General features: G+C 45.7%; 1 protein-coding gene across 2 annotated transcripts in view; it reads right to left on the reverse strand.

The window, feature by feature from the left end:
• SPHKAP (SPHK1 interactor, AKAP domain containing) overlaps positions 1 to 27,797 on the reverse strand; it is a 526,349-nt gene that overhangs the window by 26,739 nt on the left and 471,813 nt on the right. For both annotated transcript variants that reach the window (XM_063915636.1, XM_063915635.1), the window contains exon 6: positions 20,838 to 21,090. In XM_063915636.1, coding sequence (XP_063771706.1) covers positions 20,838 to 21,090 — 253 coding nt within the window. The remainder of the gene's footprint in view (positions 1 to 20,837; positions 21,091 to 27,797) is intronic.

The following is a 27,797-nucleotide window of genomic DNA, read 5'->3' on the forward strand; positions in this document are numbered from 1 at the left end:
TGTGCCACCCCTGTCTGTCTGCCTCTTCTCTTTAGACTGCAACCTCTCATGAACAAGACCCCCTTCACTCATACATAGTGGCTGTGGAGAGTGCACTGAAAAGACATGTCCATCTCAGTGCTGGGTTGTGTGGCGTGGGGCTGATGGCTGCTGTGGGGCTGGTGGATCAGTCCAGGGGTGGTCTGTCTGTCATCTGCTGTATCTGACAAAGGTTGGTCTCCAACTAGGGGTGATCTGTCCATATACATCCAGGGGCTCCGCCCCAGTGTTAATTAAAAAGACAGTTTACTGTATTGTGTACAGCCAAGGGCTTGTGTGTCCTATCAGTATCAGTCCAGGAGTGTTCTGTCTGTCGTCTGCTGTACCTGACAAGGTGTGCTCTGTCCACCTAGGGGTGATCTGTACATACAAAGCTAAAAAGCCTAAAATATAATTCTAATATATATATATATATATATATATATATATATATATATACATACAAGTTGTGCTCATAAGTTTACATACCCTAGCAGAATTTGTGATTTTCTGGTCATTTGTCAGGGAATATGAATGATAACTCACAAACTTTTCTTTCACTCATGGTTAGTGGTTGGGTGAAGCCATTTATTGTCAGACAACTGTGTTTACTCTTTTTAAATCATAATGTCAACAGAAACTACTCAAATGACCCTGATCAAAATTTTACATACCCCAGTTCTTAATACCGTGTATTGCCCCCTTTAACATCAATGACAGCTTGAAGTCTTTTGTGGTAGTTGTGGATGAGGCTCTTTATATTCTCAGATGGTAAAGCTGCCCATTCTTCTTGGCAAAAAGCCTCCAGTTCCTGTAAATTCTTGGGCTGTCTTGCATGAACTGCACGTTTGAGATCTCCCCAGAGTGGCTCAATGATATTGAGGTCAGGAGACTGAGATTGCCACTCCAGAACCTTCACATTATTCTGCTGTAGCCAATGAAAGGTCGACTTGGCCTTGTGTTTTGGATCATTATTAAATTATTATCGTCATGTTGGAACGTCCAAGTACGTCCCATGAGCAGCTTCCGGGCTGATGAGTGCAAATTTTCCTCCAGTATTTTCTGATAACATGCTGCATTCATCTTGCCATCAATGTTGACCAAGTTTCCAGTACCTTTGTAGCTCACACATCCCCAAAACATCAGCGATCCACCTCCGTGTTTCACAGTAGGAATGGTGTACCTTTCATCATAGGCCTTGATGACTCCTCTCCAAATGTAACGTTTGTGGTTGTGGCCAAAAAGTTCAATTTTGGTCTCATCACTCCAAATGTCTTTGTTCCAGAAGTTTTGAGGCTTGTCTCTGTGCTGTTTGGAGTATTGTAAGCGGGATGCTTTGTGGCATTTGCGTAGTAATGGCTTTCTTCTGGTGACTCGACCATGCAGCCCATTTTTCTTCATATGCCTCCTTATTGTGCATCTTGAAACAACCACACCACTTTTTTTCAGAGAGTCCTGTATTTCAGCTGAAGTTATTTGTGGATTTTTCTTTGCATCCCGAACAATTTTCCTGGCAGTTGTGGCTGAAATTTTTGTTGGTCTACCTGACCGTGATTTGGTTTCCACAGAATCCCTCATTTTCCACTTCTTAATTAGAGTTTGAATACTGCTGATTGGCATTCTCAATTGCTTGGATATCTTTTTATATCCCTTTCCTGTTTTATACAGTTCAATTACCTTTTCCCGCAGATCCTTTGACAATTCTTTTGCTTTCCCCATGACTCAGAATCCAGACACGTCAGTGCAGCACTGGATGAAAGATGCAAGGGTCTTTCAGGAGTCCAGAAACTCACTGACCTTTTATACACACACACTGATTACAAGCAAACAGATCACAGGTGAGGATGGTTACCTTTAGTAGCCATTCAAACCCGTTTGTGTCAACTTGTGTGCATGTTACCAGTCCAAAATCTACAGGGTATGTAAACTTTTGATCAGGGTAATTTGGGTAGTTTATGTTGTCATTATGATTTAAAAAGAGCAAACACAGTTGTTTGACAATGAATGGCTTCACCCAGCCACTAACCATGAGTGAAAGAAAAGTTTGTGAGTTATCATTCATATTCTCTGACAAATGGCCAGAAAATCACAAATTCTGCTAGGGTATGTAAACTTATGAGCACAACTATATATATATATATATATATATATATATATATATATATATATATATATATATATATATATATATATTTTTTTTTGTTTTGTTTGTGCTGTACCCCAATACAATATACAATTTTTATTTTGTTTTCATAAGTACCGTGGGGGTAATTCAGAGTTGATCGCAGCAGCAAATTTGTTAGTAGTTGGGCAAAACCATGTGCACTGCAGGTGTGGCAGATATAACATGTGCAGAGAGAGTTAGATTTGGGTAGGTTATTTTGTTTCTGTGCAGGGTAAATACTGGCTACTTTATTTTTACACTGTAATTTAGATTTCAGTTTGAACACATCCCACCCAAATCAAACTCTCTCTGCACATGTTAGATCTGACCCCCCTGCAGTGCACATGGTTTTGCCCAACTGCTAACAAATTTGCTGCTGCGATCAACTCTGAATTAGGCCCCATGATCGCAGTATATTATTATTTCGTACTTATACACGTATTGTGCGACACTGTGGGTGAAGGTGGAAGCACAGTAATATATTTTTATACCCATATACGTATTGTGTGACACTGTGGGTGAAGGTGGTACCACAGTAATAATGGTGTTGTGGATAAGATGGCGCTAACGTTCATGCAAAGGTGGAATTTGTGAGGGAGTCAAAATACTTAGCTCTGTATATCACCGCGGTAGACCGGAGAGGCTCTTTATTCGGATCCCCGATATTGTATTCGACCACGGATAGGGTGAAAGAGATAAAGAACACACAATGTGTAATATTGTTACATGAACAATGGTAGAAAACTTCACCAATCTCATCCGGCGTACCTCACTTACAGTGTGAGTTGTCGGATGACAAATATAAAGGTATCTTTTTTGCGTAAAAGATGATACTTCTTCACATGAACACACCTCACTTACATCAAAGCAGGCGTTTATATTCCTATAAAGGTATCTTTCTTGACCATAGGCACTTCTGCACAGAGATATGATTAAAAAATGTTGGTACTTAATCAGCGTACCTAACACTCACTGTGATAACTGTATGGCTCCTCGCATCATGGTTTCTTTAAAAGAAGGCTCCATCCAGAGAAGGTGAAGGAATGAAAATGTATTCAATAAAAAATATATATAAAATGAAATAAAAAATAAAAAAGACTTGAATCAGCGTAAGAGTCAAATTCCTAAGGGAGGTAAGGACCGTCTTGGGACATAGAAGTGGCCAACTTTTGTAAGTCCCAAAAGTATAAGTAAGAAAAGGTCCTACCTTCCCTTGGAGTGAAGGACTGGTCATCAGCGGACCAGTCCTTCACTCCAAGGGAAGGTAGGACCTTGTCTTACTTATACTTTTGGGACTTACAAAAGTTGGCCACTTCTATGTCCCAAGACGGTCCTTACCTCCCTTAGGAATTTGACTCTTACGCTGATTCAAGTCTTTTTTATTTTTTATTTCATTTTATATATATTTTTTATTGAATAAATTTTCATTCCTTCACCTTCTCTGGATGGAGCCTTCTTTTAAAGAAACCATGATGCGAGGAGCCATACAGTTATCACAGTGAGTGTTAGGTACGCTGATTAAGTACCAACGTTTTTTAATCATATCTCTGTGCAAAAGTGCCTATGGTCAAGAAAGATACCTTTATAGGAATATAAACGCCTGCTTTGATGTAAGTGAGGTGTGTTCATGTGAAGAAGTATCATCTTTTACGCAAAAAAGATACCTTTATATTTGTCATCCGACGACTCACACTGTAAGTGAGGTACGCCGGATGAGATTGGTGAAGTTTTCTACCATTGTTCATGTAACAATATTACACATTGTGTGTTCTTTATCTCTTTCACCCTATCCGTGGTCGAATACAATATCGGGGATCCGAATAAAGAGCCTCTCCGGTCTACCGCGGTGATATACAGAGCTAAGTATTTTGACTCCCTCACAAATTCCACCTTTGCATGAACGTTAGCGCCATCTTATCCACAACACCATTTTTTCTGTCCACATTCTAGGACCTTTTGGGATAGGTCCAATTTTGGATTTAGAAGGCAGCTTACGGTATACAAGAAGCGCCCCTAAGGATTTTCATTTTCTCTACAACATTCCGGTACCACAGTAATATTTTTTCATACTCTAAAGGCCCACTAAACGAGTCCCCGGCAACGCTGATATTGTCGGAAGCGGGTACCCTGCACGGTGCCGGCATCGGCAAGTGCATACACTGAGATTTCTCTCAGATTGGCCCTTCTGAGCGATATCTTTTACTTTCTCGTTTAGTGAGTATGGGGCTTTACACGTATTGTGGTACACTGTTGGTGAAATTAAAACCATCGTGCTTGATTACTATTTCTGACTCATACATGTATTATGCGATGCTTTTGGTGAAATTAAACTGCAGTGTTTGATTACTATTTCTGACTCATACACATATTGTGCGACACTGTGGGTGAAGGTGGTACCACAGTAATATATTTTCATACTCATACACGTTTTGTGAGACACTGTGGGCGAAGGTGGTACCACAGCAATATATTTTTATACTCATGCACATTTTGGGCCTAATTCAGACCTGATAGCAGCAACAAAATTTTTCTCTAATAGTCAAAACCATGTGCAGTGCAGGTGGGGCAGATATAACATGTGCAGAGAGAGTTTGCTTTGGGTGGGGTGTGTTCAAACTTAAATCTTAATTGCAGTGTATAAATAAAACAGCCAATGCGACAATGTTGGTGTAGGTGGTACCACAGTAATATATTTTCATACTCATTCATGTAATGTGCGACGCTGTTGGTGAAATTAAACTGCAGTGTTTGATTACTATTTCTGACTCATACATATATTGTAACACTGTTTGTGGTACATTTTTTGCACAAATAGTGGTGTGTGCTGTAACCCACTTCGTTCGAGTTTGGATATATATTGAGAGGAGAGCCGGAGGCACAAACTAGTGCAGCTGCTGCCACTAGTCATGACAATACAAGTCCATCAACTAAGGCCGATGCCTAAGGACATAGAGGGCTTAAGTCAGGGCATGTAAAAGCAAAGCAGTAATATAATTTTACAGTGGTAAAGAAAAAAACATCATAAGGAAAGTTAGTTTCAGAGAAACATAAAATTGTCAATATGCCATTCACCACACAAAGTGGCTAGGAAAGACTCAGGCCTTGGCCTTTATTTATAATTGGTGATTCTGCAACTGTCAGTGAGGCATCTTCTTCTGCTTCTCATGACGATGCAGGAACTTTTCACTCAGAGTCTAGAAGAAGTGTCAAAAAAATGTATAACTAAAGCAGTAGTTCAGAGCCGTCACACATTCCTGAGGAACTTTTAGGGGTGTCCACGTTAGCTATGTGTGAGTCTGATATTTCTCACACTGTCCTCATAGAGAAACCTCTTTAACCTCCTTCCATCATTTCTGCACCATCTGCACATGTGGGGAGCAGTACACGTAAAGGTGGTGATGAGGGCATTGAGCATTCATATGTGGAAGTGGAACAGGATAAGGGGGATATGAGTAAACTACTACTATCTGACACTGAGGATGTTGATGATGATGTGTATGTAAGTAAGCCGCCAGTGGCTGCTGTGGAATTATTTTTCCACAAATCCTGACAATGATTGTTAAGGCATCTGATCCATTTGTGAGGCCAAAGTTAGTAGAGGTAGGAAAGTTGGCCATCTAGGCACCGCCTCCATGTTACGTCATTTGCAGCAAATTTATGAAATGTATTTTACAAGATTATAATGTAATTAGCACCCTCACCATCAACCTTCTCATTAGTATTCGGCAGTAGTCCTTCCAAAAACGTATACATGTACTTTTTAATATCCAACATAAGGGTGGGCGGGAGGTGGGTGGTAGGGAGGACCCAAGGACAATTCCATCTTGCACCACTTTTTATTACTGCACTGCTGTGTAGCAATATTTCATAGATGTGCTATAAACTGCCGTATGTTTGTGCCCCTGCTCTGTCGGTTAATAACCAGCCAGAAAATGGGTGAAAATAATATTGTGAGCTGTGAGGTTGGTCAAAACTAACTGGAAATGAATGTCATTGAGGTTAATAATACTGTAGGAACATAAACAGGCAAAAATTCTGTTATTTTAGTTGTTTTTATGATTTTTTTCTAAAAAAATACTGATCCAAAACCAAAACCCCACAAGGGCGGTTGGGGCAAAACCAATACAGATCCAAAACCCAAGATTTGGTCCAGCACACATCTATACATATAAATAAAGGATGACAAAAAGTATAATAAAGGTATTATACCATTGCTATTACATGTCTCCTGTGTGATCCTTAACCCATAGAGAGCTGGGGTACCATGTCGCTGTAAACATTCTGTTTTTTTAAAGACAACTCTGACCCTTGGGCAGACAGAAGTCACATATAAATCCATCATTTCTCACATGCCTCATACCCTCTGACAGTAATTTTGTGTGTTTTAACTCTAGTACAGTACTCATTTAAATAAAGTAAATGAGTCTGAAAATAGAGTCCAATATCTTCAAAGATTCACCATACTTGTGTTGCCACACACGGGTGGTCTTCTGTTTACCGTCGGCCGGGCTCCCGACGACCAACATACCGGCGCCGGAATCCCGACCACCAGCATACCAACATCTTTTCTCCCTTTTGGGGGTCCATGACCCCCCCTGGAGGGAGAATAGATAGCGTGCCTGCAGCGTGGCGAACGCAGCGAGCTCGCAAGGGGCTCATTTGCTCTTGCCCAGCTGTCGGTATGCCGGCGGTCGGGATTCCGGCGCTGGTATGCTGGTCGCTGGGAGCCCGGCCGCCGGCATACCCTACTACACCCGTCACACACATTCTGGCCTGTTACAATAGCATTGTGTCCTTAAAAATGGTTTTGTTTTTTGTGTCATATGCTTCCCCTTATCTCAAGAGCACACATTGAGTAAACCAAAACGGCCACCTATGATCCCACGACTTGATTAAACATACTTAGCCACATATACAATATTTTCACTGGCATTAGAACTGCTGCACCTGGACAGTGCAAACCATCCAGCAAATTGGGGCTATACTTATGAAGTGATGGGTTTGACCTCAAATTTAAAGTTGCATACTATATGCAAAGCCTGGGATGTTCTGCTCTTAATGTTTGTGATGCTTTAAATTTCGAGGTGAAGCCTGCTGAAAAGCTGTTCTGAGGAGACATTTACTTCAAATTTGAATATGTGCACTGTCCAAATGCTAAAATAAAATGTTTTGCCCAGGTATATAAAGGATAATTACATAACACTAGGTGATTCATCGCGCCCTACGGGCGCTCTTCACAACGTCACGAGGGGCTACGCCCCCTTAACCCCTGCACATCCTTTGGGCCGGGAATATTTGTATTATATGGAGTATTACCTTCAAGCGTAATGTTGTTAGTGGTTAAATAATTTACGGGCAAAGAGCGTGCGATGGTCAAGGGGGCGTAGGCCCTTGTGATGGCGTGAAGAGCGGAAGCAGGGCCAGAAGAATGACCTAGTGTCTTAATAATATGTTATGTGTACATAATTTAGGGGGTACAGTGGCCTTGCACATCATGGGAAACTGCAGCACAGTCACAATGGGCCCATGGTTACTGGTATATGCAGGTGGTACAGTGGCCTGGCACAGCATGGGAAGGTGCAGTACACCCACTATGGGCCCATGGTCACTGGTATATGGAGGGTAAGTAGAAGGTGCACCGGGAATATTGGGGGTTGCTGGCTGCAGTTTGCCTCTGCCCAGTCCCAGCAATGTAGCCCCTGTGAGTGGGCAGATGCTCCGTGTTCTTTTCCTCCAGCCAGCCGCACTGGGCTCGCCCTCAGGCTACTCACATTCTCCGTGTACCACTCGTTCACTGTCGGCAAAGGCGTCCTGGCTGACATCTTGTGGGGAGGAGGGAGAGCGAAGGCCCCGGTCTGCAGCCTGTGTGAGTGAGTGACATGGTGTAATCACAGCAGCGGCAGCATCCCTCCCTTCGTCGCATAACGGGGCATCCTCATCATGCCAGCGGGGACATGCGGTGCTGGGGCCATGGCGCCGCATCCATCCAGACTAGTGCGGAAGGGATATTCCAATACATCAGAAGGAGCTGACCCCCCCCCCCCCCTCCCCCGTCAGGGCATACAGCAGCAGAGTGACATTCCCCGCACACATCCACGGCAGCCAATTTGGCTTCCAGTGTGAGATTTAAAAATTGGTCACAGAGTCACAGATCTGGGCAAATATATAACAGATTGTTTAAGTAAGACGATGATGGGTACATCCACACCTCCCAGCTGTCACAGTTTTGTCAGGAAAGTACCGCTTTTTGGGTACTGTCCCACCATCCTAGCCATGGGCCGGAGTGTTCTGTGGTTGGTGGGGGAGGGGTGATGTGGTTGGGGGAAGGTTGGAACACCTCCTTTCACCCACTGCTCTGCGGGGAAGAGTAGTGGATTGTGTCATATTTGCAGTATTTCACACTCTGTACCATAATGCTAAACATAATCAAGTGATGATAATAATAATTATGCCATCAGGTTTGTGCATGTATGTTGGACCAACGTCCATGGTGTGTGTCTCCGGCCCAGTTTTGTCAAAAGAAAAAAAGACACACTCTGCCCTCCTCTCACCTTCCGTAACAAATACAAAATGATTAAACCAGTTCTCCATAAAGTTTAAAAACCAACTCCGGAGCATGCACCTGCATGTTCGGTCTACTGTGACTACACATGCAGGCCAAGATAGTAACAACTGGAAGAAGTGAAAATGGGTCTGTGAAGGAGGAGATAATGTAGATTTTAAAATAAATAAGAAAAAAGGGAGGAGAGCCAGAAAGAAAAGGACAAGAGAAAAACAGGTATACAGACACAGGGGGCAGAATAATAGCATAATTCAGCCCCTTACACCTGCCTGGATGGGTGGCACAGGGCAGGATGGGGGTGGTCTCCAACACAGGCCAAGTACAGTAGGACTGAACTTGCGCTAAATGGAGGAGTTATTGAACCAGCAGGATTTTATTGGTGATAGGTGAGTTTGTCTAATGAGATGGAGTACAGTGGAGCATGGGAAGTGATATAGTGGGTTGAATTTGGAGAAATATAAATTTGATAGTGTAGAGCATGAGAATAATGATTGAGAGAGTTCATGAAGGTATTAATAACGTATAGATCAATAGGTCTTATGTTCATATACCTTATAAATTAAATAAGATATATATATATATATATATATATATATATATATATATATTAAGTTTAGGGTTTGATATTTTTTGAGAATTATATTTGAAAGAAAACAGGGTATATTAATCACAGCGTTTAAAATAAGAGAGGGCAGGGAAGGGTGTTGAGGAACAGAAAAGATAGTAAGAAAGAGGGGGAAAGGGGAAAAAAATAAAAAAGGGAGGTGGACAATTTAGTTAATGGTATATGTCGATATATTTGAATCACAGAATTAATTTTTGAATGAAGATATTTGATAATAGACTATGGGGTATATTTACTAACATTCGTAATTCTCCCGATTTGGTGGGAGAATAATCACGAATGACATCGAAAGTGTAAAACTGCAACTTTTTGAATTTGTTACGACGGATTTACTAAGCTGTCGTATTCGGGTTTTTCTTTTGTTCCGATGTCGATGTCATTCGTGTTTTTTTTTTTTTTTTTACGGCAGTGATTAGCAAAACACTGCCGACTTTTTTACAATGAATCTCGGCCGGATCTGTGTGATCCGTGCTGGGGTACATTTTTTTTTTTTTTTTAAATTAAACACTGTAAAATCCCCAAAAAAAATTGCGTGGGGTCCCCTCTCCTAAGCATAACCAGCCTCGGGCTCTTTGAGCCGATCCTGGTTGCAAATATATGGGAAAAAAATTGACAGGGGTTCCCCCATATTTAAGCAACCAGCATCGGGCTCTGCGCCTGGTCCTGGTTCCAAAAATACGGGGGACAAAAAGAGTAGGGGTCCCCCGTATTTTTAAAACCAGCACCGGGCTCCACTAGCTGGACAGATAATGCCACAGCCGGGGGTCACTTTTATATAGTGCCCTGCGGCCGTGGCATCAAAAATCCAACTAGTCACCCCTGGCCGGGGTACCCTGGGGGAGTGGGGACCCCTTCAATCAAGGGGTCCCCCCCCCAGCCACCCAGGGGCCAGGGGTGAAGCCCGAGGCTGTCCCCCCCCATCCAATGGGCTGCGGATGGGGGGGCTGATAGCCTTTTGTGATAATGAAAAGATATTGTTTTTAGTAGCAGTACTACAAGGCCCAGCAAGCCTCCCCCGCATGCTGGTACTTGGAGAACCACAAGTACCAGCATGCGGCGGAAAAACGGGCCCGCTGGTACCTGTAGTACTACTACTAAAAAAATACCCAAAAAAAGACAAGACACACACACCGTGAAAGTAAAGATTTATTACATACATGCACACAAACATACATACATACTTACCTTATGTTCACACGAGGGTCTGTCCTCTTCTCCAGTAGAATCCAAGGGGTACCTGTTGAATAAATTCTACTCACCAGATCCCGGGTCCCAGGGTCCTCGGGGCAACCATTTGTAATCCAGGTACTTGAATAAAATAACAAAACGGAAAGCCGAGCCACGAACTGAAAGGGGCCCCATGTTTTCACATGGGACTCCTTTCCCCGAATGCCAGAAACCCACTCTGACTGATGTCTAAGTGGGTTTCTTCAGCCAATCAGGGAGCGCTACGTTGTAGCACCCTCCTGATCGGCTGTGTGCTCCTGTACTGTCTGACAGGCGGCACACGGCAGTGTTACAATGTAGCGCCTATGCGCTCCATTGTAACCAATGGTGGGAACTTTCTGCTCAGCGGTGACGTCACTTTAGGTCAAGTACCAAGTACCAGCATGCGGGGAGGCTTGCTGGGCCTTGTAGTACTGCTACTAAAAACAATATCTTTTCATTATCACAAAAGGCTATCAGCCCCCCCATCCGCAGCCCATTGGATGGGGGGGGACAGCCTCGGGCTTCACCCCTGGCCCTTGGGTGGCTGGGGGGGGGACCCCTTGATTGAAGGGGTCCCCACTCCCCCAGGGTACCCCGGCCAGGGGTGACTAGTTGGATTTTTGATGCCACGGCCGCAGGGCACTATATAAAAGTGACCCCCGGCTGTGGCATTATCTGTCCAGCTAGTGGAGCCCGGTGCTGGTTTTAAAAATACGGGGGACCCCTACTCTTTTTGTCCCCCGTATTTTTGGAACCAGGACCAGGCGCAGAGCCCGATGCTGGTTGCTTAAATATGGGGGAACCCCTGTCAATTTTTTCCCCATATTTCTGCAACCAGGATCGGCTCAAAGAGCCCGAGGCTGGTTATGCTTAGGAGGGGGGACCCCACGCAATTTTTTTAAAGAAAATAACCACTTTCCCACCCCTTCCCACTGATATACATGCACGGATCTCATGGATCCGTGCATGCCTATACAATCACGGATTAAAAAAGCAGGTCTGGTTTTTTTTAGCACTTTTTTACGAGTTGTAATTTTTCACGGCAGTGTTTGTTTTTTTTTTGCTTTGCACTTCTTAGTAAATTACCGAGATTCATACTTAAACAGCCGCGTTTTGACCGATGGTGTATTCATTTGTATTTTTTTTGTAGGACTTCCAAAAAATTACGAATGCACTCATCACTGCCGTGATTTGAGTTTAGTAAATTACCGAGATGACACTTTGATGAAAAAACGGCATCTCGGTCAAAATCGGGACCTTAGTAAATTTACCCCTATATTGGAAAAAAATTATTCTTTGGACACATATTAAAATAGTTCACAGAATTACTGGTGGAGAGGGGGAAATAGGTAATATAAAGTCATTTATAATGCATAAATATAAGATATATAAAATCGCCTCCTTGATTGGTTACGAATTAATAAGGAATTAATGGATAATAGATATTCACATGTTTCAATAAGATCTATATAAGGGGAAATTTAATGTGATGCTCTTACTGAATGGATTAAATAATGGTCTATGAGATAAGAAAGATATTTAAAAAATAAATATTCCAACCCTTGAGCCTATGCAAATGTATTGTACTGTACTATTTCATTATATGTGTTTAGCGATGTGCGGCGGACACTTTTCGGGTTTTGTGTTTTGGTTTTGAATCTGGATCTCTGCTTGTGTTTTGGATCTGGATTGGTTTTGCCAAAACCACCATTGCGGGTTTTGGTTTTGGATCTGGACGATTTAAAAAAACAACAACATAAAAACAGCTAAAATCACAGAATTTGGGGGTAATTTTGATCCTACAGTATTATTAACGTCAATAACATTCATTTTCACTCATTTCCAGTCTATTCTGAACACCTCACAATGTTGTTTTTAGGCTAAAAGGTTGCACCAAGGTAGCTGGATGACTAAGCTAAGCGACACAAGTGGGTGGCACCAAACACCTGGCCCATCTAGGAGTGGCACTGCAGTGGCAGACAGGTTTGCAGTTTTAAAAACTAGGCCCCAAACAGCACATAATGCAAAGATAAAAAAGAGGTGCAAGATGGAATTGTCCCACCCACCCTTATGTTGTTTAAACAGGTCATGCACAGTTTAATAAACCCATCATTTCAGTGACAGGTGGTCCCCCTGGAAAAAGCTTGCCAAGTTCTCAGAATCATAGCTAGCTACAAACATACCACCTCCATATTTGATGACTTTTCACATTATGAGAAGAGGCAAGAAGAAGAGGACAGTGTCAAGAAGGTGAATAAAAATTAGAGAGGCACACACAATCAGGAACAACACATGGGCTTTCACCTCCACTCCTATATTGGTGTGGAACAGGAAGGACTTCACCCAAGCAAATTTATAATTACCACATTACTGGACAAACTGAAAACCTAGGGGCCAAAGTCTCCAAATTTGTACCTCCTTCTCCATGTTCAGGGATTAAGATAATCTCAGATTTAATGCTGGGATGCAAATAAACTGGTGTATACCACAGGATCAAGATTGGATATGTTCCCCAGTTACACGCATGTGAGCATACCTGTGTGTCCCAGTTACACGCATGTGAGCATACCTGTGTGTCTTGTTTATTTTTTTCATATTTAATTTTTAAATAGAGCAGCCCCTTAGATGTTTTAGCAGCCCCTCCTGAGCCTTAACAGCAGGCCCGGATGGGGCAAGTTGACTTCGGATGGGTTCGGTACAGTACTAAGCAGGACTGTGCAGTTAATTTTTTGTTATTCAGCCCCTGCCCTAGTCAAAAATCATTTCATACTATAGGAAGGACTGTGTGAGAAAACAATGCTAACCTCTGTGCCCACAGCATGCCTCAGCCTGGCAAGCCAGACATCTTCCTGGGCCTTATTCAGTAACTGTTTCTGCCTCACAGGAGCTCCTGGCCCATCTAGTGCTGCAGTGCAATGGAAAGCTGATGCAATGCAAGATCACTGAAACTGCTCTTCTAACACTGCAAGGTCTTGCGATAACCCTACGCAGCCCTTAGGAATGAACCCTGTACAACAAATGCGCATCTTCTAAGTAAATAATCCCAAAATGTGGAACACTGATAATAAATCAAAATTACTGTTGACTAATTGGGGCCATTCATTTGAGTGAGTCCTTAACATGAAAGAATTGAGAAGACCATCTCTCTAATGCTCTGGCAAAAAATATCACTTTTACCTCTCCAGCAGTTGTGCTGGATTATAATTCAGCCTCTTCTAAATCAACTGACTTTGGCCACAAATGTGGTCTCTCCCCACTTTATCTCCTATATAATAGCCCTGTGACTCTGTGCCTGGGTTTCTAACGCTGGGCGTGGCTAGGATCTCTCATTGGGTTAGTGGCAGGTCTATCACACCCAGCCCACAGCTGATTGGGCGAGAAACGCCCTCCCACACAGGTTACATCCAATGGGAGGCTCTGCCCTTTGCCTGCTGTGTTTTCACAGAGCAGGATTAGCAATAGGACTGATGGAGCTGCAGCTCCAGCCCCACACCCCAAAATAGTCCCACTGCATCTGCAGCAACATACCCTCCAACAATTTACACATAAACATTGATGCAAATTCGAAAAGGGGGCGTGGCCACGAGTACGCCAGCGAGGCCACGCCCCTTTTCCTATACTTTCAATGGAAGCTTGGAGAGTCAAAAATCAGTACAGACCATAAAAAAAAAGGTACTGTACCTGCCAAAAAGGTGCAGCTGGAGGGTATGCCACTGCATCAAGTCTCTGCGCTGTAGATAGGGGGAAAAACAATCCTTTTACTGCAGCGTCCTATGGGGGTCATTCTAAGTTGATCGCTAACTGCATTCATTCGCTTTGCAGCAATCAGACAAAAACTCGCCACTTCTGCGCATGCGTATGCAGCGCAATGCGCACGTGCGGCTTACTATTACAACGAACGATGTAGTTTTACACAGGGTCTAGCGATGCTTTTCAGTCGCATAGGCAGCCACAGAGTGATTGACAGGAAGAGGGCGTTTCTGGGTGTCAACTGACCGTTTTCAGGGAGTGTTTGGAAAAACGCAGGCGTGGCTGGCCGAACGCAGGGCGTGTTCATGACGTCAAATCAGGAACTGAATGGTCTGAAGTGATCGCAAGCGCCGAGTAGGGCTGAAGCTGCTCTGAAACTGCACAAAAAAATTTTGTACCCGCTCTCCGATCCCTTTGTTCGCACTTCTGCTAAGCTAAAATACACTCCCACTGGGTGGCGGCATAGCGTTTGCACGGCTGCTAAAAACTGCTAGCGAGCAATCAACTCGGAATGACCACCAATGTCTTGCTGCCAGTCCACCTGCCCCCTCCGGCATCAACAATCCCCACTCCCTAGCCGCGCCGCAGGTGGAACAAAAGCTGCTGCGGCCACCAGCATAGATGTGTATGAAAGCGGCGCAGCGGAAGACTTTCATAGCCCTCCCTGTGCCGCATACTTTCTGAGCCCCGGAGCCTGCTCTGCGTGTGATGTCACAGAAGTGCCTCCCCACCACAGCCGCGCCCAGATCCCCAGAGGCCCTGACTCCGCAACACAGCACCTGGCCTGCCGGCCTGGAAGCCCCGAGATGGTTAACGTAGCGGATAGAGAGGGTGATATAATGGAGGGTAATGTATGGACGCTGAATCAATGTAAAAGGTGACAGTGCTGTGCAGTGCAGTGGGTGTGCAGTCTGGGCCGGTGCTAGAGTGTTCGGCGCCCCCTGCAAACTATAAATTTGCACCCTTGCATACTTTACAAACACACAGCACACATAATGACCCCTGTAGTAGAGACACTTACACATGTAATGCCCCCTGTACCAGAGACGCTTACACATGTAATGCCCCCTGAACCAGTGACGCTTACACATGTCACGCCCCCCCTGTACCAGTGACGCTTACACAAGTAACACCCCCTATACCAGTGACGCTTACACACGTAATGCCCCCTCTCCCAGTACCGTTTACACACATACATTACACACATACACAGTCACACATATATACAGTATACACAGACACTGTATATATACACACACACTCACTCTCTTTCCAGACACTTATCTAATGAAGTCTGGCTGGCCGAAGCTGTAGCAGATCATCCTCCTGCTGCAGCATGGTCCAGTGTAGCTCTGCCCCTTACTCCCATCTAGCTCCGCCCACTTTGGCTCCCTCCCGGCCACTGAATGTCACACAGGGGAGGGGAGGGGGGAGAGGAGGTTTTGTGCTGCCGGCGCCGAGGGGGAGAGGAGGCTTTGTGCTGTCGGCGCCGAGGGGGAGAAAAGGTTTTGTGCTTCCGGCGCCGCTGCATGTGTGTAGTGTCACTGACACTGCACAGCACTCTCACCTTTTACATTGATTCAGCCAGTCACACAGTTCTGCCAGCCAGTCACTATTGTTAGCGCCGGTGTCCCAACGCGCCGCATTACAGGGAAGTAGACGCACTACATAAACTACAGCTCCCAGCAGCTCTTAGCGCCGAAGCATTCCGCCCCTTAGGGCTGCTGGGAGCTGTAGTTTATTGCATACATCTTCTTCCCTGTAATGCGGCACATTGGGACACCGGCACGAACAATAGTGACTGGCTGCTGTGCGAGTCTTTGGGAGAGCTGCTGCCAAAAGGAGGACAGCAGCTTAGATGCTGACAGGAGGAGAAGCAGGATAAGCATTACCCGCCTCTCCCCCACTCGCAGTACCTCCGGGTCCCATCCGTGGCACCCCCACACACCCCCTCCAGCGCCCGCGATAGCTCCGGACCCCCTCCCCCACCCTCAGCGACCCCGCACCTCCCACCACATCCACCCCTCTCCCACCCGGGGCAACCCCGCAACTGCTCCTCCCCCACCCGCAGCGCCTCCGGACCACCACCTGCGGCACCCATGCACCCTCCCCCACCTGCGGCACCACTGCAACCGCCCCTCACGTGGCACCCCAGGATCCCATCCGCCTCTTCATCGCACCCCCTACTCCCCCAACCAAAGTACCTACTAGGTGATTCACCAGGCCCTGCGTGCGCTGTTCACGCCTTTGCAAGGGGCTTCCACCCCTTAACCATTGCACGCCCTTTGTCCGTGCAATATTTAACCACTCACACAATTATGATTGGAGGTAATACTCCATATAATAAAAATATTGCACGCCACAAGGGTGTGCAAGGGTTAACGGGGCGTAGCCCCTTACGACGGTGTGAAGAGCGCCCGTAGGGCGCGATGAATCACCTAGTTTAAAAATACTTCGTCAAAATAGCAATTTCCATTTCCACCTTTGCGGCTATGTTTTCACAAATCTGTTTGTGAAGTTGAAGCTTGTTTCATATCTGCTCTAGGCTTTCAGTTAAACCTAGGATCAAATACAGAGGCACCCCTGCAATTATAGGGCAGCACCCCTGGATTTATACAGCATAGGCATCACCACTGGAGAATTACACAACACAGCAGACAGGCAACAGCACCCCTGGATTTAAACAGCAGTGGGGCAGCACCCCTGGACAGATAGGGCAGAGGGGCAGCACCCCATATAGGGCAGCACCCCTGGAATAATGTGGCAAAGAAAATATGTGCAAGATAGAAGTGTTCTTGGGCCCTCCCACCCACCCTTATGTTGTATAAACAGGACATGCACCCTTTAACAAACCAATCATTTCAGCGACAGGGTCTGCCACATGATTGTGGCTGAAATGATTGGTTTGTTTGGGCCCCCACCAAAAAAAGAAGCAATTAATCTCTCCTTGCACAAACTCGCTCTACAGAGGCAAGATGTCATCCTCATCCTCAGATTCCTGCCCCCTCTTCAGTGTTTACATCCTCATCCTCACAGAGAAATAATATTCAAACAAACCATATCATTTAGTTGTCAGTGGACTGTTTACGCTATTACCCAAAGTTTGTGAACTTGACAATGACTTATGATGAATGCGCTGCAGGTGACGTATAAGGGAGGATGTTCCTAGGTGGTTAACACACTTACCCCTACTTATTATAGATTGACAAAGGCAATAGATAGCTTGACTCCTGTTGTCCGGATTGTGGAGAAATAATTCCACACACCGAAGAGATGGCTTTTTTGGTATTTTGCCCAGGCATGACAATGGGCTTTTTCATCCCATGGCCAACAACTGTCTCCACTGGTGCCTTATTCAAACAAACCGCATAACCATCAGAATCCTCATCATCAACATCCTCCTCAGCGCCAGCTACACCCATATCCTCCTCATCCTGGTGTACTTCTACAGTGACATCCTCAATCTCAATATCAGCAACTGGACTGGCGGTGCTCCTCCCAGCACTTGCAGAGGGCGTGCAAATGGTCGTAGGAGCCTCCTCCTCCCATACAGTGTTGTGTAGATCAAGCCTAGACATGGCAACCGCGGACAGTGCCAGCACCTCTGTATTTTCACAACACCCCTGTAATATTACAGCATACAAGTGCACATTTATTTTTACTGCATCCCTGTATTTTTACAGCGTACAGGGCCAGTGTACTTTTATTTTATCAACAGAACCCCTGTATTTTTACAGCATACAGGACCAGTGTGCTTGTATTTTAATAGCAGCACCCCTGTATTTTTACAGCATACAAGACAGGGCCAGTGTACATTTATTTTCACTGCACCCCAGATTTTTTACAGGATACAAGACAGGGCCAGTATACATTTATTTTAACAGCAGCACACCTGAATTTTTACAGCATAAAAGACAGGGCCAGTGTACATTTATTTTGACTGCACCCCAGATTTTTTACAGCATACAAGACAGGGCCAGTGTACATTTATTTTCACTGCAACCCAGATTTTTTACAGCCAGCACCCCTGTATTTTCACAGCATACAGGAGGACAGTGCCCCTGCCCCTGTACAACACAGTGACAGCCAGGACAGCAACACCCATGTACATCTGCAGAACCCCTAACAGCACATGAAACACCAGAGACAGCCAGGACAGCACCCTTAACAGCACAGGTACACAGCAGTGACATGAATAGCACCCCTACAGAGCACACACTGACCCCATCCGACGTCACAACTCACAGAGGTCTGTCTCCCTCACTCTCCAAGTCCAGAGTGAAAATAGCGGCGGCACGCGGCTGTTTATATGGAATCCAAAACCCGCGAGAATCCGACAGCAGGATGATGATGTTTTGCCTCGTTCTGGTTTCTGAGTCTGGCAGGAAGTCCTGAGCCGGACTTGGAAACTGGCTCAGAACGGGATGTTCGGGGGGTTCGATTCTCGGGGGGACCAAACCCGCTCATCCCTAGTTTGTATGTTTGTATATGTAACTTTTATATGGAAAATGTGAAAATGAATAATAAAGAGAACTTTAAAAAAGAAAAGAAAAAAAGACTGAGTTTGCACAATTGCAAATACATGCAGCCTGGGGGAAGTGAGCATATACACCTGTGAAAGCCATATTATTTGTGATGGTGATAGGGCAGGGGTGGGGAACCTCCGGCCCGCGGGCCGAAGCCGTTTGCTCCGGCCCACCCGCTTCTGTCAGTGAGACACGCCGCCGCTCAGTCCGGCAGCAGCGTGTCTCAGCTGTCAGGACAGGGAGAAGAGCGCGGCGATGTTGGATGACGGCGGCGGCGTGTAGGACTTCAAACTAGCCGCCGCTTCGTGAGCCAATCAGAGCTCGCGGACCGGCAGCCAATCAGGAGCCGCGGCTGCCGCCCCGCGAGCTCTGATTGGCTCTCACACCGGCGGCTGGTTTGAAGTCCTACACGCCGCCACCGCCACCCGACATAGCCGCGCTCTCCTCCCTGTCAGCAAGCAGCGGTAAGCAGCACGGGGGGGGGGGGGGCTTCTGTATACCTGGCACTGTGGGGGCATCTGTATACCTGGCACTGTGGGGACATCTGTATAGCTGGCACTGTGGGGGCATCTGTATAGCTGGCACTGTGGGGGCATCTGTATAGCTGGCACTGTGGGGGCATCTGTGTAGCTGGTACTGTGGGGACATCTGTATAGCTGGCACTGTAGGGGTATCTGTGTACCTGGCACGGTGGGGGCATCTGTATAGCTGGCACTGTGGGGGCAACTGTATAGCTGGCACTGTGGGGGCATCTGTGTACCTGGCACTGTGGGGGCATCTGTATAGCTGGCACTGTGGGGGTATCTGTGTACCTGGCACTGTGGGGGCATCTGTGTACCTGGCACTGTGGGGGCATCTGTGTACCTGGCACTGTGGGGGCATCTGTGTACCTGGCACTGTGGGGACATCTGTATAGCTGGCACTGTGGGGGCATCTGTATACCTGGTGCTGTGGGGGGCATCTGTATACTTGGCACTGTGGGGGCATATGTATACCTGGCACTGTGGGGGCATCTGTATACCTGGCACGGTGAGGGGCATATGTATACCTGGCACAGTGAGGGGCATTTGTATACCTGGCACGGTGAGGGGCATTTGTATACCTGGCACGGTGAGGGGCATTTGTATACCTGGCACGGTGGGGGGCATTTGTATACCTGGCACTGTGGGGGGCATTTGTATACCTGGCACTGTGGGGGCATCTGTATACCTGGCACGGTGGGGGGCATATGTATACCTGGCACGGTGAGGGGCATATGTATACCTGGCACGGTGAGGGACATTTGTATACCTGGCACGGTGAGGGACATTTGTATACTTGGCACTGTGGGGGCAATTGTGGATCTGGCACTGCACTATTGGGGGCATATGTGTATCACGTCCCATTTTAACTGCCCATACCCATTTTTTTTGGCGCGCGCCTCCGGCGTACCTCTAAGGGGCAGACCTACTGGGGGGCAGGGTAATTTTTTTAAATTGAGAATTTTTGTATGGCCCCCAAAGGATTTTATAAATATCCAAATGGCCCTCGCTAGAAAAAAGGTTCCCCACCCCTGTGATAGGGGGTGGGTGCAAATAACAGATGATGCCAACTGCTTGTGACTGGCTATTTGAACACACACCCCTGTCTGCAAATTCACATGGAACCTTTGTGAACCTTTGTGAACTAGTTAAAGCGATTTATGGGTTTTTTTGTTGCTGTTTTTTGCGAGACAGGGAGCTGTTTCTGCTGTATTACTGTATTTTGTGCATAATGTCAAATGTGTATGTTGCACATAAAATAAAAGGTTTACAACACATGCGAAGCTGCTAATGATGTGCCAAAATCATACGCTTATGCTACTGTTGTCAATCGAAGCGGATGTTGAGCTCTGCATATGGTTGAAAAAATGTATTGCAACCAACTCTGAATTGATCCCTAAATGTCAGTACTGTGTGTGTTTGTTACAGTTTGTACCATGTTTCTGGTGGCAAGAGTACTCACCTGCTCTGCTATTCTCCTCCTCGCTATTCTCTTCCAGCTGTTCAGAGGCAGTCAGGAAATCCTCCTCTATGGATGATACTGAGCAGTTGGTGTCGTCCTCAGCTCGGATGGCGCTGGTATCAGGCTGCAAGTTATTCTCTTGTGCCAGCTCCAGACCCAGAAGAAACTTGTTTAGTTCCAAGATAATGTAATTGGAGGAGTATTTCCTCATTCTCCCACGTTGCAACAAGCAGATCTCGTTTGGCCACATGACCTGTAAGAGAGCAATACAACCCTGAATCATTTAAGACATAGGTTTATAATAAAAGTACCTGTGTGACCAATGAATGTACTGTGCTAGGCAGGAGCGGAACTATTGTGAATATGGTCCACAATAGCCTCCGGGCCCATTTTCTACACTGCACCAGCTCACATCAAGCAACATAACAGAGGGAATGAACTGAAGCAACCTCAGCATGGGCCATACAGGTACTTGAAGCAGCCAATCACAGGTAGACCTCACATTCCTGGGAGAAGATGTATTATATAAGTAGATAAGTGTCAAATGCACTGGATCCAGTGCAGTTTGGACACTTACATCAAACTTCAACATGTATTACGTTAGTTATCATAGAAAACATCACTTTGCGTTGTGACTGACACACTGATCAGCGGCAGCAGCAGAACCAGATTTACAGTATGTTCCCTGTGCCTCCCTTTCATAGGAGGCTTCAACTCCAACTATCTCAGCAGAGTCAGCTCCTCCAATCCACGTGTTCCCATCTCTAACTCCCCGCATTATTCTCTTTCGCCCTCTGCTTGCACAGTAATAGAGGCCCAAAGAACTTTCCCATGTGTGGCTCTTCCCTTATCCTCCTCAATGTGTGCCTCTGATCCCATTCCCCATGTGTGCCTCTGCACTTATGTGCATCTGGCCCCATCCTATAGTGTGCCTGACTCCAATCCCCTAATGTGTCTCTGCACTTATCCCTACTCTAGTATGCCTCTGAGCACACTCTCCTAATGTGCATCTGGCCCCATCCTATAGTGTGCCTGACCTCTATCCCCTAGTGTGCCTCTGAGCCAATGCCCCTAATGTGCATCTGGCCCCATCCTATAGTGTGCCTGACCCCACTCCCCCAGTGTGCCTCTTTGTGGTGTGTTAGCGGGTCCAGATTGGGTCCAGATTGTAACAGGAATGGGTTTTTTGGGTTGACCCTATTTAGGTCGACACTCATTAGGTTGACTGGAGTGTGGTATACACAGTGAAAGTATTAAGAAAGGTTACTATCTTAACCAGAGTTAGCATCGTGCCATGCAGACGTACATTGCGATTTCAATTAAGATGGAAGCAAAGGAGGCTGTATAGTCACTGGAAAAGGGGTCTGACTGTATTAGACACTAAGGGGTATATTTACTAATGGGAGTTTGATTTCAAGTTAGATATAAACCGACTGAAATTGAATCAAATCGACATTCTTTTTCACTCATTATATTAGTCATTTACTAAGATTCGATTTTGAAATCGATATAAAAATTCAATTCGATGTTCCATTTTGACTAGTGATTTTGTCTTCAGTTTTAGCTGTCCATTTCAAAATTGAACAGAAAATCACCTATAAAATCGAATATAAAATCGAATGAAATAGAATTTAAATAACACTTAATATTTCCAATGGACAAAACAAACAACATGCAAGAAGTTGCTGTGGTTCCTATAACTCTGGTCTGCGCACATCTCCGATGGTGGGGAACCTACACGTAGACAGGACACATTCTGTGCATGTGCAGAACGGGTCATGAGTCTTCGCACACAGTGACCCCTAAGCAGCAGCCTGACACCAATTGGGGGTGAGGAATACAAAAACGCAGGAGCAATGACCATCTCTGAATGAGGCCCATAATTCCTACAGCCACAGTGAACCACATTAGCGATGTGCGCAGATCCACAAGTGTTTCTTTATTTCTTTTAAAATTGATAAAAACATCTAAATTCATGTAATTTGGTCCTGTCACATAGAGCCTTTACAGTATCTGACCTGATTCATTGATGGGCGCAATGGCAACTGCAGCTGAGACTGAATAATTTCATACAGAGGAGTGGGGGTGTTCCTGCACCACTAAAGAGAATTCATGACGGTAATAATTATTTACTACCAACTGCTACAGAGATTGCAGGATGGGATTATCCTTATGATGTTATAGAGTTGGTGGTGCTCCCCAGGGATGAAATGACAGTTATATCATTAGGGGGGTGTTTTTGTAAGAGAACAAAAAGCACAGAAATTTTGTCTTTTTGGGGGCACTCTTGAATGTAATTACTTTATTAAAATGTAACTTTTGTTCGATTTACGTTAAACCCATGTGTGTATATTATTTTATTTTTTGTTCACCTTGGGTTATCTGTTATTAATAACAGATCCTTACTGTATTTGTCTCAAGGGTTTAGTTAATTATAAGAAAAAATCCCTATGGATCATTCACATCTAGTTAGGATGTACAGAGGTAATTAATACATTCAACCTCTGTATTAGTTAATTGGATGGGTGAAGATATCAAAACTCTTAGGTGGTAGATGTTAGATAGATCCAAAATTTACTAAATAATTCTCTATTCTCCTGAGGAGAGTGTATGTAAGAGTGGCTATCACAAATGAAAAGGTTATTGTTACCTATAGCCACTATCGGGTACGAAAGGGAAACCTTTGTAATTCCTTAATTATAAAAAACATACAAGACAATTCATTTCTGTGTCACCGTAAGTAATTAAGAGAACAAGCCTTTGCAGTTTCATAGTGCTTCATTGCATTAGAATTATCACTATATGAGGATCCAACAGTATACTTGAATACAGGGGTCAAAAACAGACTGATACTCAAAATGGTACTATTCCAAATGTACAACATATACCCTGCTAATCAACAATCACAAAAGTATATTTGTCATAGGGTCAGAGAGCAGGCTGGTATTTCTGAGGAGAATGGGCTGCTCTTAGTCCCAGCAATCAAAATGATGCTAATATGAAATAAAAATTAATTAAACTACTGTAAAAATAGGATTTTAGTACCTACCGGTAAATCCTTTTCTCCTAGTCCGTAGAGGATGCTGGGGACGCTTCAAGAACCATGGGGTTTATACCAAAGCTCCAGAACGGGCGGGAGAGTGCAGATGACTCTACAGCACCGATTGACCAAACATGAGGTCCTCCTCAGCCAGGGTATCAAACTTGTAGAACTTAGCAAAAGTGTTTGTTCCCGACCAAGTAGCCGCTCGCCAAAGCTGTAACGCCGAGACCCCTCGGGCAGCCGCCCAAGATGAGCCCACCTTTCTCGTAGAATGGGCCATCACCGATTTCGGCAACGGCAATCTCGCCGTAGAATGAGCATGCTGAATCGCATTACAGATCCAGCGTGCAATAGTCTGCTTGGAGCCCCAATCTTGTTTGGAGCATACAGGACAAACACAGCCTCCGTTTTCCTAATCTGAGCCGTTCTGACGACATAGATTTTCAATGCTTTGACCGCATCGAGAGACTTCGATTTCGCCAAGGCTTCAGTAGCCACTGGCACCACAATAGGTTGGTTCATGTGAAACGATAAAACCACCTTTGGTAGAAATTGCTGACGAGTTCTCAACTCCACTCTATCTACATGGAAGATCAAATAGGGGCTCTTGTGAGACAAAGCCGCTAATTCAGACACCCGCCTTGCGGACGCCAAGGTCAACGGCATGACCACTTTCCAAGTGAGGAATTTGAGCTCAACCTTATGCAAAGGTTCAAACCAATGCGATTGCAGGAACCGAAACACCACGTTAAGATCCCACGGTGCCACTGGGGGCACAAAGGGAGGTTCAATGCGCAGCACTCCTTTCACGAAGGTCTGAACTTCTGGAAGGGAGGCCAATTCTTTCTGAAAGAAAATTGATAAGGCTGAAATTTGTACTTTAATGGAACTTAACTTTAGACCCGCATTCACACCTGCTTGCAATAAATGGAGAAAACGCCCCAGCTGGAATTCATCCATAGGAGCCTTTTTGGATTCACACCAAGACACATATTTTCTCCAAATACGGTGGTAATGTCTCGCCGTTACTTCTTTTCTAGCCTGAAGTAGTGTGGGAATGACTTCACTGGGAATGCCCTTTCGGGCTAGGATTTGCGTTCAACCGCCATGCCGTCAAACGCAGCCGCGGTAAGTCTTGATACACGCATGGTCCTTGCTGTAACAGGTCCTCTCATAGAGGAAGAGACCAGGGATCTCCTATGAGTAATTCCTGAAGATCCGAATACCAGGCCCTCCGTGGCCAGTCTGGAACAATGAGTATCGCCTGAACCCTTGTTCTTCTTATGATCTTTATCACCTTTGGAATGAGTGGAAGTGGAGGGAACACATAGACCAACTGAAACACCCACTGTGTCACTAGGGCGTCCACCGCTATTGCTTGAGGGTCCCCCGACCTGGAACAATATCTCTGAAGTTTCTTGTTGAGGCGAGACGCCATCATGTCTATTTGAGGAATTCCCCAACGACTTGTCACTTCTGCAAAGACCTCTTGATGAAGACCCCACTCTCCCGGATGGAGATCGTATCTGCTGAGGAAGTCTCCTTCCCAGTTGTCCACTCCTGGAATGAAGACTGCTGACAGAGCGCTTGCATGTCTTTCCGCCCAGCGAAGAACTTTTGTGGCCTCCGCCGTTGCCGCTCTGCTCTTTGTTCCGCCCTGGCGGTTTATGTACGCCACTGCTGTTATGTTGTCCGACTGAATCTAGATGGGCAGATCGCAAAGAAGATGTTCCGCTTGTAAAAGGCCATTGTAAATGGCCCTTAATTCCAGAATGTTTATGTGCAGACCAGCTTCCTGGCTTGACCATTTTCCCTGGAAATGTTCCCCCTGTGTGACTGCTCCCCGGCCTCGGAGACTTGCATCCGTGCTCACCAGGATCCAATCCTGGATCCCGAACCTGCGCCCTCTAGGAGGTGAGAACTGTGCAGCCACCACAGGAGAGAGATTCTGGTCCTGGAAGATAGGATTATTTTCCGGTGCATGTGCAGGTGAGACCCGGACCACTTGTCCAACAGGTCCCACTGAAACACCCTGGCATGGCACCTGCCAAACTGAATGACCTCGTAGGCCGCCACCATCTTCCCCAGCAACCGAGTGCATTGATGAATTGACACTCTTGCCGGTTTCAGAATCTGTTTGACCATGTTCTGGATTTCCAGAGCCTTTTCCACTGGAAGACTCAGTGTAATTCTGTGTCCAGAATCATACCCAAGAATGACAGCCGTGTTGTCGGAACCAACTGTGATTTTGGCAAGTTTAGGAGCCAACCATGTTGTTGCAGGATTGCCAGGGAGAGCGTGACGTTCTTCAGTAATAGCTCCTTGGATCTCGCCTTTATCAGGAGATCGTCCAAGTACGGGATAATTGTGATTCCTTACTTGCACAGGAGAACTATCATTTCCGCCATTACTTTGGTGAAAATCCTCGGAGCCGTGGACAGACCAAACGGCAACGTCTGAAATTGGTAATGACAATCCTGAACAACAAACCTCAGGTAAGCCTGATGCGGAGGATATATGGGGACGTGTAAGTAGGCATCCTTTATGTCGACCGACACCATAAAATCCCCCTCCTCCAGACTGGAGATCACTGCCCGGAGAGATTCCATCTTGAATTTGAATTTTTTTAGATAGAAATTGAGGGATTTTAGGTACAGAATTGGTCTGACCGAGCCGTCCGGCTTCGGGACCACGAACAGGCTCGAAGAAAAGCCTTCTCCCTGCTGTGACAGGGGTACCGTGACAATGACTTGATTTTGACAAAGATTTTGTATTGCAGCGCATACTACCTCCCTTTCCGGAAGAGAAGCTGGCAAGGCCGATTTGAAAAATCGGTGAGGTGGCACGTCTTGAAACTCCAATTTGTACCCTTGGGCTACTATATCTAATACCCAAGGATCCAGGGACGAGCGAACCCAGACCTGACTGAAGAGTTGGAGACGTGCCCCCACCGGTGCGGACTCCCGCAGAGGAGCACCAGCGTCATGAGGTAGATTTGGTAGAAGCCGGGGAGGACTTCTGCTCTTGGGAACCTGCCACAGCCGGTGACCTTTTTCCCCTTCCTCTTCCTCTAGTAGCAAGGAAGGAAGACCCTCGTCCTTTTTTGTATTTATTGGGCCGAAAGAACTGCATCTGATAGTGGGGCATTTTCTTTTGTGGTGCAGGGACATAAGGTAGTAATGATGACTTACCCGCGGTAGCCGTAGATACCAGGTCAGCAAGGCCGTCACCAAACAAGACACCACCTTTATACGGCAGAGACTCCATAGCCTTCTTAGAGTCAGCATCAGCATTCCATTGATGAATCCACAATGCCCTCCTAGCCGAGACTGCCATGGCATTGGCCCTTGATCCCAAAAGGCCAATATCCCTCGCAGCTTCCCTTAGGTAGGCTGCAGCGTGCCTGATATAACCCAGTGTCAAAATAATGCTATCCCTATGCAGGGAATCTATATCAGATGACAAGTTATCTGCCCACTTTTCAATAGCGCTACTCACCCATGCCGATGCAACGGCAGGTCTGAGCAGCGTACCTGTAGTGACATAAATGGATTTCAATGTATTTTCCTGCTTACGATCCGCAGGATCCTTCAGGGCTGCCGTGTCAGGAGACGGAAGCGCCACCTTTTTGGACAGACGCGATATAGCTTTGTCCACAGTGGGGGTTGACTCCCCCCTTTCCCTGTCCCCAGAGGGGAACGGATATGCCACCGCAATTCTCTTGAGAATCTGTAACTTTTTGTCAGGATTTTCCCAAGCCTTTTCAAAAAGCGCGTTCAGTTCATGAGAGGGAGGGAACGTTACCTCAGGTTTCTTTCCTTTAAACATACAGACCCTTGTGTCAGGAACAGCAGGTTCTTCCGTGATATGTAAAACGTCTTTTATCGCCACAATCATGTACTGAATGCTCTTAGCCA

The sequence above is a fragment of the Pseudophryne corroboree genome, chromosome 4, assembly GCF_028390025.1.
Source record: "Pseudophryne corroboree isolate aPseCor3 chromosome 4, aPseCor3.hap2, whole genome shotgun sequence".
Lineage (NCBI taxonomy): Eukaryota > Metazoa > Chordata > Amphibia > Anura > Myobatrachidae > Pseudophryne > Pseudophryne corroboree.